The following is a 19050-nucleotide window of genomic DNA, read 5'->3' on the forward strand; positions in this document are numbered from 1 at the left end:
TCGTCATCGCCAAACTGGCGTATCACCCGGCGTGATGGTATGGAGTGCCATTGGTTACACGTCTCGGTTACCTCTTGTTCGCATTGACGGCACTTTGAACTGTGGACGTTACATTTCGATGTGTTACGACCCGTGTGTCTACCATTCAATCGATCCCTGCGAAACCCTACATTTCAGCAGGATAATGCAAGACCGCATGTTGCAGGTCCTGTACGGGCCTTTCTGGATACAGAAAATGTTCGACTGCTGCCCTGGCCGGCACATTCTCCAGATCTCTCACAAATTGAAAACGTCTGGTCAATCGTGGCCGAGCAAATGGCCCGTCACAAGCAACCTGTTAGTACTCTTGATGAACTGTGGTATCGTGTTGAAGCTGCATGTGCAGCTGTACCTGTACACGCCATCCGAGCTCTGTTTGACTCAATGACCAGGCGTATCAAGGCCGTTATTAGGGCAAGAGGTGGTTGTTCTGGGTACTGATTTCTCAGGATCTATGCACCCGAATTGCGTGAAAATATAATCACATGTCAGTTCTAGTGTAATATATTTGTCCAATGAATACCCGTTCATCATCTGCATTTCTTCTTGGGGTAGCAATTTTAATGGCCAGTAGTGTACATTGCTTTATAGAGTAGACGGTACCTAACATGGATCGAATTATATACTTGAAAGTTAATTTATCGACATCATTTAATACAGTATCTCGATTGTCGTCAGTGCTTAATTTATTTGCTGATGCCTGTTCCACAAAAAAAAAAAAAAAAAAATAAAAAATTGTTCGAATGGCTTTGAGCACTATGGGACTTAACATCTGAGGTCATCAGTCACCTAGAACTTAGAACTACTTAAACCTAACTAACCTAAGAACATCACACACATCCATGCCCGAGGCAGGAATCGAACCTGCGACCCTAGCGTCAACGCGGTTTCAGACTGAAGCGCCTAGTATCGCGCGGCCACACCGGGCGGCGCCTGTTTCACACATTTCACTCTTAGCATAACGCGTTGTGTCATAGTTTCGAGAGCGTACATTGTTACTTTTAATTCTGTGATAATCTGTCTTGATAATTCATCTTCCGATAACACCACTTTTATATTGATGCATGAGATGATGTAAATATTATTGTCTGGGTAACCAAAACTGTCAAATCACTTATGCACCTCTCTAATAACGCCCTAAGTATTAGAGGCAGTCAAACAATATTTTACGCTGACCTTGTCAGAGCTAATGTTTTTACCTCAACTTTCTTCGATATGTGCCCATAATGGAAATTCACAGCATCTTAGAAATCCTTAAAACATCCATTTCCACGTTGTGGGTCTGCCAAAAACGATGCTAAGGCTACTAAATTCAATAGCAAGCAAATTTTCCTTAAATGGGACACTGCGCTTCAGATTCGGTCTTGCTATCAAACCATTAGCTCCGTATCTACGTTCTACGAGTTACTAGCTAACATTCTGCGTGATGTCTGTTTGTTCTATATCGTGTCTCCCTACCACTTTCGCGCAACGACGCTCTGAGCGTGTTTATTAGGGAATTGACTAGTTTGAACCTGGGACCTGTTGCTGGTAAGGAGACGCCAGACCACACATGACATGTAGAGTTCAGTGAGACTAGCGATGATATAACTAAATACTTAATGATTTCAGCGTCAGCTCCACTGCACTCCCTGTAAAAGAATCTTAATACTAACTAAATTTAGTGGAACGGGTTGAAGGCTTTACTATTTTTAGTTAGCTGGTAAAATAACGTCGAAAAAGCAGTTAAAATTACCATTGGCAATTTTATTCTACTTACAAAACATTGTTTATAAATTGCACTATTGATAAAAGGAAATGCTTTAATACAGGATGGTAAAAACCAACTGCGTTCAACAAAAATGTGAACGAATATTCCCTGAGTGGGTTTCCAAGTTCTACAATGGATCGAAGGATGACCTATGCCATATCACATCTATAACCTAGGTTTAGATTAAGTTTCACAAGAGATAAAACTATCAAAATGGTCTACAGTGACCCTCAATTATCTTTAATTACTTATCTAACTTGTCGTAAATTACAATGGCTGATGTGACTTCTCAATAACTATATAACAGAAAAATCATCGCGTTTCAGATTTTTTACTTCAAGTGGCAAATGTGAACACCATGAGCTTTAATTGACGATCGACACTAGTATTACGCAAAAAGGGGGTGTAACAGATGAGACTTTTGCAGTTCTGAGTGAAGCTTTATGCGCTGTTATGCGGCATCGCGTGCGTTCATTACCTTGTCGGTGTTCATCAGGTGGCGGCGGACAGCACAGCTCCGCTCACCTCGCCATCTCGGAAGCAACCCTCCCCTAACTTCTCCTTACTACAATTTACCGAAGTTGGTTTAAAAAAACTATCTGGCTGTGTTTTCATCTGACCAATCAGGGTCTCAATGTTAACCTTAAGCTCCGCCTAAAAAAATTCTGTCTATCGAACGAGAAACGTTATACTTTTCGTGGTGGGGCAGTGTTTTTAAAGTTTGCAACGTAACAGAGACGCGAAAAAGTCTCACGTTAAAACTTACAGCTGGTGTGGTCCTTTTAGTGTTATCGTAAGATCTGTACTGTTCTTCTCGAGGGCTCTAGCTTTTAACATGGGCTGGGGGGGTGGTCCTAGCGGTTAGCTGGCAGCATGGGTGTCTGTCCCTTATCGTAGGGCCTTCTAGCTTAAAACGGTTCTGCTCTCGGCTTCTGTTGTCGTTTCTCCCCTCGGAACTGCGTCTGTCTCACGGTGGGAAGATATGACATGCATTTAGGCATTCTTGTGTTAGTCTGTGGTATTCCATTTGCTCACTCGTTACTCGTATGACTTTGGTTAATTTAATGTCACGATTTATTTGGAGCTATGTGACATACTACTGGATTTGCTTATCATGTCAGGGTTTTCATGGAAGGTGTTGGATTTGCCTGACACCTAACAATCTCAGTTTCGCACATTCTGTATATTTTATTCCTAATACACTCTAATTAAGTGAAAAAATCGATTTTTGCATTAATACCTTTCTCAGCATTAACATCATTATATTGCTTCATCCAGGGACCTTGATGGAATGATAATATGCGGTGAATTGTCTAAATTTCTGTTGCGAACCATTTGAATAATGCGAATATGAGTTTTTGTGGAACTCCTGGGTAGTGAATGCTGGGTTGTGGTACCAGTTTCTCTGGGAATAATGGAAGGACATACTGAAGTTCATGTATACGTCCTGGACATTCAAGGTCCACATATAAAATGTGACATCTGCCTGAATCATGTGGTATGTTAATTACGTCAAAACTGGCCAGAGATAGCCATACAAAATCAGCGATTCGTAGCTATGACAAACTGATAGTATGGCAACATGGCTCAGCGTTAGAGACCAGATATATCGAGCTGTTTAACGTACGATTCGTCGTAGTATTTATTATAATCAGTTATGAACCTATTGCTTGCATTATCATTTCGATGTAAGCAATGAACAGTGCCCGCCTCTGGTGCCCAGCACAACAGACTGTAACTGTTCTGCGTCTATAAATCGTTACGTTAACGGTTTTCAACTAAGCGCCCTACGGTAAAGCAGGTGAAGTCACATAATGGGCCGGCTCCAGTGCGTGCATTTAGGTACCCAGTGTGTGGTAGTTTTCAGAGACATCTTCTAATAGCGTGTAACCGTTTTGAAAATATAAGTCGGAGTAATCTCCTAATGTTTTGCATTCAAATAAACACCACACTTCGCACTCTGTTTGGTATGCCAATTCTTCCTCCGTGGTCAGCTAATTTGATGCTTCAATTGGTGACAACTGTTCATCCAAAAAAGGGATTCGGGGATTCGTCAGTTATATACTCATATAGAAACTTGTCTTCCTTATTAATAAAATGAAATTGTTTTCTTTCGTCCGATTTCAAATATCATACACAGTATATTACTGATACTTTTCTAGGTTGCACACCAGAAAGTTGAAGGTATCTATAAAACGAAATTTTATTCTGGTGTGTTCTCGGAGGTTTAACTATACTGAGGTACTGATGTTTGGATGGTTTAGTAAACAGGTGTACTGCAGAGCACATTAAATATAACTTGTTGCAAAACAAGCTGAGGACTTTTTAGTCCTGATGAGAAAAAAGCGTTTTGAACAGCAGAAATTCGCCAACCATACTTATGTGAAAGACAAAGATCATTGTCGTTTTACATGCAGATTTCGAGGTGCAACATATACACACAAATAAGTTGATACATTATTAAGTAAGCGGGCGTGATTGTCAAAGTTTCTTTTGAAATTCAGCAAACAGTGAGAGCAAATATTCTGCCTTTTACCATTGTGTCAAAAATCTGCGGATGCCAGTCATTGAATGACGGCCCTTATTTTGACTGGAAAAGAGATGGGAATGTTCCTACACGTCTGTCAGGGGAACTGAAGATGGCGTAATATATTACCGAAAGTGGTTACTCAATCAAATAACAACTGGAAATTGAGGCGACTGACATGTGTTTTAATTCAACATTCTCAGTATTCTATTGGGTTACCGCATATAGTGAACAACGGAACTTACTTCGGTGTTGGGTACAGTAGGAGGCTTTGTTGTAGGGTTCAGATTTTTTTATTATACTTATCTACATCAATGACCTACCGATCAACACGGCTTGCGAAGCAAACTATTTTCAGTTTGCTGATGACAAAAGTGACATTCTGAGTAGGGAGGAATTTAACAATTATGATACTATTTAACTGCAGATCGTGGTGGAGGACATCCACTATGTGATCAAAAGTACCCGGACACCCTAAAAAACATACGTTTTTCGTAGTAGGTGCATTATGCTACCACCTACTGCACGTACTCCATATCAGCAAACTTAGTAGTCATTAGAAATCGTGAGAGAGCAGAATGGGGCGCTCCGTGGAACTCACGGACTTCACCGTAGTCAGGTGATTGGGAGTCACTTGTGTCATACGTCTGTGCGCGATATTTCCACGCCCCTAAACATCCATAGGTCCACTGTTTCCGATGTGATGGTGAAGTGGAAACGTGAAGGGACACATACATCACAAAAGCGTACAGGCCGATCTCGTTTCTTGACTGACAGAGACCGCCGATAGTTGAAGAGGGTAGTAATGCGTAATAGACAGACATCTACCCAGACCATCACACAGAAATTCCAAACTGCATCAGAATCCACTGAAAGTACTATGACAGTTAGGCGGGAGGTGAGAAAACTTGGATTTCATGGTCGAGCGGCTGCTCATAAGTCACACATCACGCCGGTAAATGCCAAACGACGACCCACTTGGTGTAAGGAGCGTAAACATTGGACGACTGAACTGTGTTGAAACGTTGTGTCGAGTGATGAATCACGGTACACAATGTGGCCATTCGATGGCTGGGTGTGGGTATGGCGAATGCCCGATGAACGTCGTCTGCCCGTGTGTATAGTGCCAACAGTAAAATTCGGAGGCGGTGGTGTTATGATGCGGTCGTGTTATTCATGGAGGGGGCTTGCACCCGTTAATGTTTTGCATGGCACTATCACAGCACAGGCCAACGTTAACGTTTTAATCACCTTCTTGTTTCCCACTGTTGAAGAAAGATTCGGAGATGGCGATTGCATCTTTCAACACGATCGAGCACCGGTTCATAAAGCACGGTCTGGGGCGGAGTGGTTTCACGATAATAACATCCCTGTAATGGCGTGGCCTGCACAGAGTTCTGACCTAAATCAGACAGAACACCTTTGCGATGTTTTGGAACTCCGATTTCGTGCCAAACCTACCGACCGACATCGATACCTCTCCTCAGTTGCAGCACTCCGTGAAGAATGGGCTGCCATTCCCCAGGAAACCTTCCAGCACCTGACTGAACGTATACCTGCGAGAACGGAAGCTGTCATCAAGGCTAAGGGTCGGCCAACACCATATTGAATTCCAGCATTACCAATGGAGGGCGTCACGAACTTGTGCGTCGGTTTCAGCCAGGTGTCCGGATTGATCACATAGTGTATTTTGTGTTGTCTTACATAAAAGGAATAGGGTGCCGTGTCCGAAATAGGAATACCATTCATCGGTAATTTTAATACTGAAAGACGAAGAAATCATTACTGCAGGCGAATATCTTAAGTCCTTATAACTGGGGAGATATGATACTTATGTGATTTTATCACATTCTGGATGTCTTATCATTCTGAATGCAGCAGTTGTGACTACATGATTAATCTACACTGTTACTGAAAGTTCACCGGAAATTATATGTGATTAGTCTGTACTGTTACTGGTAGTACACCAAAACTTACATTCTCAGCGGTTTCCATTTGTCATTTACATAGCATAGTTCGTCATTGTAGTTTAAGCATTACAGTTTCCTGTCAGAAGATACACTGCCGGAAAGAGAAGTTAGTACACTGGGAAAGATGACGTGGATTTTGTTCCGATGATGGTGCGTGCCAGTATGGGGACTAGTAGATGTAGTGATAATGGTATCAAAGTGGTCCGCGAGTCAGAGAGCTCACTGGTACAGCTACCAGAGCGCCATCTATGTCTGCCTTCAAAAGGGAAATCTCACATACAGAAGGCTCAGTGTGGTGCATACGTGTGAGGAACGCAGACGACCATGTTACGGAGATCCACTCATGCTTCCTACAGGCAACTGAGTGAAAGAACAAAAATTGTAGCTTTCCAAGTGGCGCAATACTCCATTCGGCCACAGAGGTTGGACGTGATGCATCGGTTGTGCAACGGTGCTGGTGTCAATGTTCACTTGAACATTCTCTGGTTCTGGATGCCCACTAGCACAGACAACCGCCAGGATTTTCGTATAGTAAGATCAGCAGTGGCAGATCGTGCAGCTACCGCAGCACAGATAAGAGGACTTACGAGCCGAAACGTGTCAACATGAACTGTTGAAACTCGGTATTAACAGTGGTACCAAGGGCACGCACACCTCTAGCTGTTCCACTCATGCCACAGCATAGACATGCATGGTTGGAGTGATGCCATCGGTCGCTTGGAAGATGGAATGGCGCGCTCTGGTCTTTAGCGATGAAAGCACATTCTGGCTGCACATACGTCATGGTCGATTGCACTTACGACATAGACCTGGTGATTGCTGTCTCTTAGAGTGTATTCGTCCGAGACACACTAGCCCCATGTCAGATATCATGATCTGAAGTGTGATAAGCTACAACTCTCGTTTAGCTTAGGTGTTTTTTGAGGGGACGCTAATCAGCGCTCGGTAGTGGAAGAATGTTGTTAAACTCGTTGCTTTCCGTTTTTGCAACAGGAAGGTGATGTGGTGTCCCAACAGGATAATGCTCTCCCACACACGGCCGGTGAAACTCTACGTGCTCTGCAAGGCGTGCAGCAACTTCTCTGGTCAACACGAACTCCGGACTTGTCGACAGTCGAGCACATCTGGGATATGATATGACGAGAAGTGACACGTACGAGTCCTCTACGAATTTACAGAACTACGTGAACGAGGCGAGAAGGCAAGTCACAACGTATCCCAGGACAGTATTCGCCATCTGTACAATAGGCTGGATGCCAGAGTCAGCGCCTGAATTGCCAACCGTCGAGGCTACACTAAGTACTCTTATATGTGTTTCAGCATGGATCGATATATGGAACCTCAGAACGACTTATGCAATTTGGTATGTAAATGTAATCATTTCATATACTCCATATGCCCAGTTGCAACAATAAACAGTGAGTGAACTGCAAAACTTTGCAAGGGTGTATTAACTTTTTTCCAGCAGTGTATTACGAGCATGTATTCCGACAGGAAAACTAATTATTTTTCTTTCTCAAAGGAAGGGCACGTAACGATTGGTTGATATCATTTCAAGGATGATTGATAAAGGTAATTCGAGAATCTAATTGATGTATTTATTTTTTTTCCAGGTCTTTGACACTTCGGCCACTAATGCGTTTCGGCAGATTCTCCTCCTAATTTTGCCAGCACTGACCGCTCTCCCCGGGATGAGCTTCTTTTCGACGGCCGTGACGGAGTTCTTCGACAGAATCTCAGCGGAAACTGTGCAGTACAGGGTGAAGAATAAAGTACTCCGCGATGACCTAGTTCACCTGATGATGACGCTGAAACAGAAAGGGCTCCTGGTCACGGAGGAAGGAGAGTCTATAGGTTGGTTTTTACGGTCTGTCACACTTATGAGCTCGCAGGAGTGCCGTCTGCCTTCAGATAACTAACACTCGTGGGATAGCGACGTACTGCTGGCGGTATGGTATCGCGTACGCGACGTATTTAAGGGCTGTTCACTGGCGGAGCTGTCCTATTTACTCTGATAAGTCATGTGAAGAGGTTTCCGACGTGATTATGGCCACAGCACGGAAATTAACAGACTCTGTACGCGGAATTGCAGTAGGAGCTAGACGCACGAGACATCCCATTTTGGAAATCGTTAGGGAATTTAATAATCAGAGATCCACAGTGTCGGGAGTGTGCCGAGGATACCATATTTCGTGCATAACCTTTCGCCACGGACAACGCTGTGACTGACGGCCTTCACTTAACGAGATAGAGTAGCAGTGTTTGGATAGAGTTATCAGTGCTATAGCGCGTAATAACCGCAGAAATCGATGTGGGACGTTTGTCAGACGTATCGATTAGCACTTTGCGGCAAAATTTGGTATTAACGGGCTATGGCAGCCGACGACCGATGCGAATGCCTTTGCTAAAAGCATGACATCGCTTGCAGCGCCTTCCCTGCGTTCGTGACCACACGGGTTGGATCCTAGACGCCTGGAAGACTGTGGCCTCATCAGATGAGTCCCGATTTCAATACATAAGAACAGGGTAGGTTTCGAGTGTGGCTCAGACCGCACTTATCGAGATACCCAGGTCGGCAGCAAGCCATTGCGCAAGCTGGTAGTGGTTCCACAATGGTGTATGCTGTGTTTACATGCAGTGGAGTGGTTCCTCTGAACCGATCACTGTCAGGAAATGTTTATGTTCCGTTACTTGGAGATCATTTGTAGTCGTTCAAACAACGATGCGCTATGTCACCGGCCCACAATTGTTCGCGACTGGTTTCAACAATATTCTAGATGGTTGGAGACAATGATGTGGTAAACCATATCGCCCGACATAAATCTCATCGAATATTTATGAGACATAATCGAGAGATCAGCTAATGCGTGAAACTGCATGGCTCAGTATTTCTGCGGAGGATTTTCAACCGCGTGTTGAATCCATGCCGCACCGGGTTGCTGCACTACCCCGGGCAAAAGGAGGTCCGACACGGTATTAGGTGGTATCCGGCGACTTTTGTCACCTCAGTATGTAAGCTATCACTTAAGTCAGAAAGTTTGATGAATTGTCATGTTTTATTGTTTTTCATCAAAACAAAACACTCTGATTAATGATTTGGAAAATACTAAAACAGCTAAACAAAGAAACAAGAGTAGTGTCGCTTCAAACTGAAATGCTCACGGAGTCATCTTTTGCGTGTTGGGGTTTTTGCACTGAGTATTAGGAGGTATCCCATGACATTTGTCACTGAGTATGTAAGCTACAACTAAAGTTAGAATATTTGATGAATTGTCTTGTTTTATTGTTTTCCATCAAAACTAAACACTTTGATTAATGATTTGGAAAATAATAAAACTGTTAAACAAGTTTTCAGCAAGACGCGTCATTCCTCCATTACAAACAGTATTAAAATTTCAGGTTTGTAACTATTGTATTTAGGCGTAACTCGAAATTTTATAAGTACTTGGTTTTCTCGAATACTACTAATTAATTTTTCGAGTAGGTCTTTTACAGACCACGTTGAATCAATACTTCAACTCATGCTGAATGGAGTCCTGTTGCACTTACTGAAATTCGTTTCGTACGTTCTGATGTCTTCTTCCGGAGCTGTTTGATGTTATGGTACTGTTTTCTTTTTGTGTCTTGTTCGCCCCTGAAGACTACATTCGGAACTTCTTCGTAAATAAATTCGGTATGGTGTGTCCATAGTGCTGATGTTTGCTTTTCTGAGGTCATTCAGTGTGGGTAACAGCCATTCCAGTTTTTTTTTAAGCTTCAGAACCTACTAAATAATTGCTTCCTCAGTACGTAATCATTCATTCTACTTCTTTTTTATGCAGTGGGTTGTATTTGGCTTCCTAGTTCATCATAGATTTCTTTTTTAGGTATGGCGTATTGTATTCTATTTATGCCGTCCCTGAGCGAAGTAAGCTTCTAACCAGTTTTCTTTCTACGTTCATAAGTTTGTTCTTACCATTTTCCTGCACCAATTTTAGTTTTTGTACTAGCTTAAAACTTCTTTATGATTTACATTTCTGAACCTTGAACAAATTTCATTGTTCAGTCTGAGAAACATTTACGCGCAGGCTCCAGAGAGTGGGAGAAGGAACCCCTCACTCCATCAGCGTGTGTGGCGAATTATCGTGTTGTTAGTACACTAAAGGTACATTTACTTCTATGACACCTCTGTGCTTTTTCGGTGTCCTCTCTGAATCCCGTTGCGGTAAGTATTGTAGGGGAGGACGGACTAGCTTGGTGTAAGCAGTTTATAGACTGGTTTTGGTGCACATTACGGGTGTTCCTAATTCGAGACTCTGCTGCGCACAGAGTTTTACTTTTCTGTGCCTTCGATGTGCGTCACTCCCAAGTAAGGAGGGTCCCTGCCTCAGGTGTTGCACTCACTAGAGATATGGAGAGCACACCCCTCTGTTTCAGAAATCAGCGACAAGTTTATGGCAGCGCAGCTGCACATAGTGTTCGCACTCGGCTTCGAGATGACTTCCACGGCGATGAGCTTCTGCCTGCACGAGCTGGCCGTGAACCCAGGAGTGCAGACCAAGGCGCGAGTCGAGGTAGACGCAGTACTCAGCCGACACGGTGGCGAAATCACGTACGAAGCACTCCAGGAGATGCGGTACCTGGACATGGTGGTTGCTGGTAAGGAATTCGCCTCCCCACAGCAGATAGCATTCTCTGACTGATCTGTTACTTCAGTATAGTAGAGGTTAATCCTGAATGTCCCACTGTGGGTTCTATATTATGAACTCTACCCTCACATACCTGGCGTTTTAATAACTGCTGGGCTTCGAGCCAGAGAAGGCAAACTGCAAAAGGTCGAATATTTAAAGCTAGTAAAAGCTTACGTGAAGGAATTGCGAAAAGAGGCTAATGACGTACATCAAAAACAAACAAATACTATATTAATTGGTACTGAATATTGAATAACAAAATTATACAGTTGTTCAGCACACCTCTGTGCCGCCTGGCCTCGGTGACAGACACATCGTGTGTTAATTATTCTATTCTTTGGGTCATCGTTTTGTTTGAACGTGATATACCACGACTTCCTCTCTTCTGCCAGCTTCTTCACCTCAGAGTGGCATAATTACTTGTTAGATACATTGCAGTCTTTGTCTTATCCTATGACTTCTGTGATTCCCCGTCGTACGAAATTTTTACTTAATGTCGAGTACATATCTTGTCGTACGGTCGCTTCTTCTAGCCAGTGTTTTTCACATCTTCTATTCCAACTCGATTTACTGGAGGATCTACTCATTTCTCACCTTATAAGTCCACTTAATTTACAGCGTCCTCCTGTGGCAACAAACTAATCCATTCTCTTCACTTTCACTTTTTCCGTAATCCATCATTCACTTTGAAACAACAACTCTAAATCTGCATTCCCGTGAAACTGAACTCTGTCTTTGCTACTGGAGAGCTTCTTTCTTTAGCGAATGATGTCCACTTCTGCTGGGCAGGTTTTTCTTTTTATATGTCTTTGCTTTACATCAGCTTTACTGTATGACTGAATGATGATGGCGTCCTCTTGGGTAAAATATTCCGGAGGTAAAACAGTCCATCATTCGGATCTCCGGGCGGGGACTACTCAAGAGGACGTTGTTATCAGGAGAAAGAAAACTGGCATTCTACGGATCGGAGCGTGGAATGTCAGATCCCTTAATCGGGCAGGTAGGTTAGAAAATTTAAAAAGGGAAATGGATAGGTTAAAGTTACATATAGTGAGAATTAGTTAAGTTAGGTGGCAGGAGGAACAAGACTTTTGGTCAGGTGAATACAGGATTATAAATACAAAATCAAATAGGGGTAATGCAGGAGTAGGTTTAATAACGAATAAAAAAATAGGGTAAGCATTATTGTGGCCAAGATAGACACGAAGCCCACGCCTACTACAGTAGTACAAATTTATATGCCAACTAGCTCTGCAGATGACGCAGAAATTGATGAAATGTGTGGTGAGATAAAAGAAATTATTCAAGTAGTGAAGGGAGAAGAAAATTTAATAGTCATGGGTGACTGGAATTCAAGAGTAGGAAAAGGGAGAGAAGGAAACGTAGTAGGTGAATAGGGACAGAGGCTAAGAAATCAAAGAGGAAGCCGCCTGGTAGAATTTTGCGCAGAGCATAACTTAATCACAGCTAACACTTGGTTTAAGAATCATGAAAGAAGGTTGTATACATGGAAGAACCCTGGAGATACTAAAAGGTATCAGATAGATTATATAATGGTAAGACAGAAATTTAGGAACCAGGTTTTAAATTATAAGACATTTACAGGGGCAGATTTGGTCTCTGACCATAATCTATTGGTTATGAACTGTAGATTTAAGCTGAAGAAACCGCAAAAAGTTGGGGATTTAAGGAGATGGGACCTGGATAAACTGAAAGAACCAGAGGTTGTACAGAGTTTCAGGGAGAGCATAAGGGAACAATTGACATGAATGGGGGAAAGAAATACAGTAAAAGAAGAATGGGTAGCTTTGCGGGACGAAGTAGTGAAGGCAGCAGAGGATCAAGTGGGTAAAAAGACGAGGGCTAGTAGAAACCCTTGGGTGACAGAAGAAGTATCGAATTTAATTGATGAAAGGAGAAAATATACAATTCCAGGAAATGAAGCAGGCAAAAAGGAATACAAACGTCTCAAAAATAATATCGACAGGCAGTGCAAAATGGCTAAGCAGGGGTGGCTAGCGGACAAATGTAATGATGTAGAGGCTTATCTCACTAGGGGTAAGATAGATACTGCCTACAGGAAAATTAAAGAGACCTTTGGAGGAAAAAGAACCACTTGTATGAATATCAAGAGCACAGATGGAAACCCAGTTCTAACCAAAGAAGGAAAGCAGAAAGGTGGAAGCAGTATATAGAGGGTCTACACAAGGGCGATGTACTTGAGGACAATATTATGGAAATGGAAGAGGATGCAGATGAAGATGAAGTGGGAGATATGATATTGCGTGAAGAGTTTGACAGAGCACTGAAAGACCTGAGTCGAAACAAGGCCCCCGGAGTAGACAACATTCCATTAGAACTACTGACAGCCTTGGGAGAGCCAGTCTGACTAAACTCTACCGTCTGGTGAGCAAGATGTAAGAGACAGGCGAAATACCCTCAGACATCAAGAAAAATATAATAATTCAAATCTCAAAGAAAGCAGGTGTTGACAGATGTGAAAGTTACCGAACTATCAGTTTAATAAGTCGCAGCTGCAAAATAATCACCCGAAATAATTACAGACGAATGGAAAAACTGGTAGAAGCCGACCTCGGGGATGATCAGTTTGGATTCCGTAGAAATGTGGGAACACGTGAGCAAATACTGACCCTACGACTTATCTTAGAAGAAAGATTCAGGAAAGGCAAACCTACGTTTCTAGCATTTGTAGACTTAGAGAAAGGTTTTGACAATGTTGATTGGAATACTCTCTTTCAAATTCTGAGGATGGCAGGGGTAAAATACAGGAAGCGAAAGGCTATTTACAATTTGTACAGCAACTAGATGGCAGTTATAATAGTCGAGGGGCATGAAAGGGAAGCAACGGTTGGGAAGGGAGTGAGACAGGGTTGTAGCCTCTCCCCGATATTACTCAATCTGTATATTGAGCAAGCAATAAAGGAAACAAAAGAAAAGTTCGGAGTAGCTATTAAAATCCATGGAGAAGAAATAAAAACTTTGAGGTTCGCCGATGACATTGTAATTCTGTCAGAGACAGCAAAGGACTTGGAAGAACAATTGAACGGAATGGTCAGTGTCCTCAAAGAAGGGTATAAGATGAACATCAACAAAAGCAAAACGAGGATAATGTTATGTAGTATAATTAAGTCTGGTGATGCTGAGGGAATTAGATTAGGAAATGAGACACTTAAAGTAGTAAAGGAGTTTTGCTATTTGGGGAGCAAAATAACTGATGATGGTCGAAGTAGAGAGGATAGAAAATGTAGACTGGCAATGGCAAGGAAAGCGTTTCTGAAGAAGAAAAATTTGTTAACATCGAGTATAGATTTAAATGTCAGGAAGTCGTTTCTGAAAGTATTTGTGTGGAGTGTAGCCATGTATAGAAGTGAAACGTGGACGATAAATAGTTTAGACAAGAAGAGAATAGAAGCTTTCGAAATGTGGTGCTACAGAAGAATCCTGAGGATTAGATGGGTACATCACATAACTAATGAGGAGGTATTGAATAGAATTGGGGAGAAGAGGAGCTTGTGGCACAACTTGACTAGAAGAAGGTATCGGTTGGTAGGACATGTTCTGAGACATCGAGGGATCACCAATTTAGTATTGGAGGGCAGCGTGGGGGGTAAAAATCGTGGAGGGAGACCAACAGATGAATACACTAAGCTGATTCAGAAGGATGTAGGCTGTAGTAGGTACTGGGAGATGATGAAGCTTGCACAGGATAGAGTAGCATGGAGAGCTGCATCAAACCAGTCTCAGGACTGAAGACCACAACAACAACAACATGTCTTTGCTGCTACGACCATGATTTAATTAGCTTCCATGATAACGAAATTGCTTGATTTCGCACCGAATGTCGGTCTTAAATTTGTCCCTAATCTCATTTCTGATAGTACTCACAACGTCCATTAGTCTCTGGTTTTCTATAAATACATGTCTTACTCTCATGAGTCTACAGACTCCACACAACATATCCTGCAGTTTTTCCCCACCTTCAATGTGGATAACGACATCAACAAATCTTCTATTGGCCTTCTTTCATCCTAAATTTTATTCCTAGTCCACAAACTTCCTCTTACATCCGTCAATGCTTCTTGAATGAACAGGAGGGGAGGAAGACTGCATCTCTGTAATAAGCTGTTTTTAACAGATTTTGACGGCACATGGTTCAGTAAATGCAGTTTCATTGTCCCATTACGATTGTTTGGAGAACATCTGAGTGAGGTGTGGTGCTGGTTTCTGTGTCGCCAATCTGGTAACAAACGATTTGGTTGTCAGCATAAAGGGCCGATCAGACGTTTGTAGATAACAAATGCAGACGTCATAAATGACAAGACTTCAGAAGAAACTACACTTCCGCAGTTTGTAATCTTAAACGTCTATTTGTGTAGCTGGTTTTGATTATTCTGTTCCACATTGACTCCACTTTTCCTCTCTTTTGTGTCATCGACCACAACTGATATTTAATTCCTGTAACACTGCAAGATGTTATTACTCGTTCAGATTTCCTACTTCCTCTCAGTTGACGAGCGATACTCATTTGTCTCTATAACTCGTTGTATTTCATTTGAGCTCTACATACCGCCGTAGCCGGTTTGCATGTGTTTCCAGGCGTCGTATTGATTATCGTACTCCAGTGTCGATTACAGTAAGAAGGGCTTTAATTGTAGCCAACAGAGTCTCTTGTACAGATATCTGCCCACAGTAGCGGTAGGTTTAGGGGTCTAGGGAATTCAGGAGAGTGTTGTTTTTCTATAGAAATTGTGGAGATGTGCAGGTTTAGGTACTTGAATATGTTCTGAAGACTTTAAGGCACCTTATCAAAGGTGAGCGAGTTGATACCTGCTCAGGCTAGTAGCATAGGAGGAGGGAAATGAAAGTAGCAAACGATTTTGGAAATTTGTGGTAAGGTCTTTCGAGACCACTCTGCTGAGGTCATCGGTCCCTAAGCTTACGCATACTTAATATAACTTAAACTAACTTACTCTAAACACACACTCGTGCCCGAGGGAGGACTCGAACTCCAGACGGGGGGAGCCGCGCGGACCATGACAAGACGCCGAGACCGCGCGGCTACCCCGCTCGGCTACCAAATGTTTGCCACTGTCTTTGGGTTCACAACATCGTGAAAATCTAAGACGAAGAGTTTATCGCTGAAAATGTTGACCGGCGAGGATTGATCGATAACCGACTAACAGGAGTACTCACGTAATATAACGGTATCCTGTCACTGTCGCTGCAAACGCCATGGTAAGGGTAACTGATATTACTCCCGAGTTGATTAACAACTGGTGAATTTTCCTTAACCTAACAAAACACTGCTAAACTAGCCCTTCCTTCACGAAACTACATACGCTGCTGTAATTTGTTGACGTAATAGAAAATGTGAAACATATTGACACTGAGGGTAATTCATTAAACTCCAATCATGACACTGTTAACCTCATTCGTTAAAACTGTATAACTAATTACTAACTGCGAAAGCTGTACGTTAAAATTATCGCTATAATGTAAAATCTGTTCTCACTTTATTATTAAATGAATATAAGCGCATTGTTCCATCGGAACAACGTACGCTCTTTATAGAGGATCACTGTGTAACCCACACAAGCAACGAGTCTGGTTAAGACAAACATTATATTTACGTATCATCTAATCGTCTACCACATACACACAGGCTGATAACTTCTCTGTCAGTAAACTGTCAATGAAATATGTTAGTACGTATATTAGGAGAGAGTGTGACATTTGCTGTCTAATAGACAGTATAAACGTTTCAGTTATGTACAGCAGCCACCGTAATGGTGTCAGTATTACTCTCATTATGAGTAAGTACATGAACCAACAAAAGAAAAACGAGGATAGTGGAATGTAGTCGAATTAAATCAGGTGACGCTGAGGGAATTAGATTAGGAAATGAGGCACTTAAAGTAGTAGATGAGTTTTGCTATTTGGGGAGCAAAATAACTGATGACGGTCGAAGTAGAGAGGATAGAAAATGGAGACTGGCAATGGCAAGGAAAGCGTTTCTGAAGAAGAGAAATTTGTTAACATAGATTTTTTCTGGAAGTGTTTTTATGGAGTTTAGCCCTATATGGACGATAAACAGTTTGGACAAGAAGAGAATGGAAGCTTTCGAAATGTGGTGCTACAGAAGAATGGTGAAAATTAGATGAGTGGATGAAATAACTACCGAGCGAGGTGGCGCAGTGGTTAGCACACTGGACTTGCATTCGGGAGGACGACGGTTCAATCCCGCATCCGGCCATCCTGATTTAGGTTTTCCATGATTTCCCTAAATCGCTTCAGGCAAATGCCGGAATGGTTCCTTGGAAAGGTCACGGCCGACTTCCTTCCCCATCCTTACATAATCGGATGAGACCGCTGTCCTCGCAGTTTGGTCTTCTCCCCCCCCCCCCCCCCCAAATCAATCATCCAATCACATAACTAAATAGGAGGTGCTGAATAGAATTATAGAATTGGGAAAAAGTGTTAGGTTGGTAGGACACGTTATGAGGCATTAAGGGACCACCAGTTTTGTACTGGTGGGAAGCATAGGGGGGAGGGGGGGGGGAGAAATCGTAGTGGGAAACTGAGAGATGAATACACTAAGCGGATTCAGGAGGATGTAGGTTGCAGCAATTACACAGAGATGAAGAGGCTTGCACAGGATAGAGTAACATGGAGAGCTGCATCAAACCAGTCTCTGGACTGAAGACCACAACAACATGGATCTTCCACCTGGCAATGTAACACAATCTTTGTTACTAAAGAGGCAGATTCTTCATGGATATAATCAGATCAATTATTTTCGCACTTCTTTGTAACTGCGACAAATACATTTTACTCAAATGTGCAAAGAGACTCCTGCCCAGCATCAACCGCATCACTTAAATTGAGTTCTCCAGGATCCAGACAGATGGTCAGAGTCTGTGACAAATCACATGACAGCAGCAGGTTTGTAACTACCTCAGAATGGAACAATGAACTTTTTCAACAATCGCGTATGGTGTATTTGATCCTGATGACCACAAAGCAAGCTACTCCAAGAACAGGCACAATGAGAATGGTTGCTTCGTACTGGATGATATTTATGACAATCATACCGCTATGAGTTGTACCGTCGGATCAAAAGGAAATATTTGGTAACCATCAAGACTAGTGACTCCTTGAAAATACTATGCTGTATACATCACAGAAAATTTACACAACGACATTACACACAGCAGTCGTAGAACTTGCCTGTCGGTCATACTGCGAACGTCGGAATTAATGTATAGCTAAAGCAGCCACATGTCGCTCAAAATTTGATTTCATAACAGATTGGCTCGTCAAACTGAGCATCATTAGATAGATAATTGCTGTCCTGGTGGCAAAAAAATTGGGTCTCAAAAGTAACCTTCAGTGGCTCAGTCAAATACAAGTTTGAGTCTGACTGTGCTACTGAATGTTGCTTTTGACATCTGAATGTGTTGCCACAAGGACAATAATTATCTGATGTTTCAAAAACAAAACAGTCTTGGTTGCAAAAGAATGGTTCAAATGGCTCTGAGCACTATGGGACTTAACTGCTGTGGTCATCATTCCCCTAGAGCTTAGAACTACTTAAACCTAACTAACCTAAGGACATCACACACATCCATGCCCGAGGCAGGACTCGAACCTGCGACCGTAGCGGTCGCGCGGTTCCAGACTATAGCGCCTAGAACCGCTCGGCCACTCCGACCGGCTCTTGGTTGCAAAATAATGATTATTTAATAATACTTTCCGGCCTTTTGGAGCATCATCAGATTATCAACAGAGAAAGAGAAAAAAGAAAAATATTAACACGAAAAGGAGGCTTTTATCTACCCTCCGACCATCCACCTCTACAACAAGTAAACAAATAATTTACAAATCGTCGTAAGAGTAAACTTATGTAGTATTCCGCAAATAAGCATTCGTCAAAATGTACGAATTGGGGCATGGACTTATTAGGGACGGCGGTTATCGCTAAAACATAAGGTTATATCGGTTTTTTCCCACGCCACTTTAACCTAGCTGTTAAATTCGCTCAAAATAACCGGGTTTTTATTTGTAGTATTTCCT

General features: G+C 42.4%; 1 protein-coding gene across 1 annotated transcript in view; it reads left to right on the forward strand.

The window, feature by feature from the left end:
• LOC126234984 (uncharacterized) overlaps positions 1-19050 on the forward strand; it is a 187844-nt gene that overhangs the window by 145842 nt on the left and 22952 nt on the right. Inside the window, exons 9-10 of the mRNA XM_049943723.1 lie at positions 7900-8140; positions 10703-10924. Of these exons, the coding sequence (XP_049799680.1) occupies positions 7900-8140; positions 10703-10924 (463 nt within the window). The remainder of the gene's footprint in view (positions 1-7899; positions 8141-10702; positions 10925-19050) is intronic.

The sequence above is a fragment of the Schistocerca nitens genome, chromosome 2 (genome assembly GCF_023898315.1).
Source record: "Schistocerca nitens isolate TAMUIC-IGC-003100 chromosome 2, iqSchNite1.1, whole genome shotgun sequence".
Taxonomy (NCBI): domain Eukaryota; kingdom Metazoa; phylum Arthropoda; class Insecta; order Orthoptera; family Acrididae; genus Schistocerca; species Schistocerca nitens.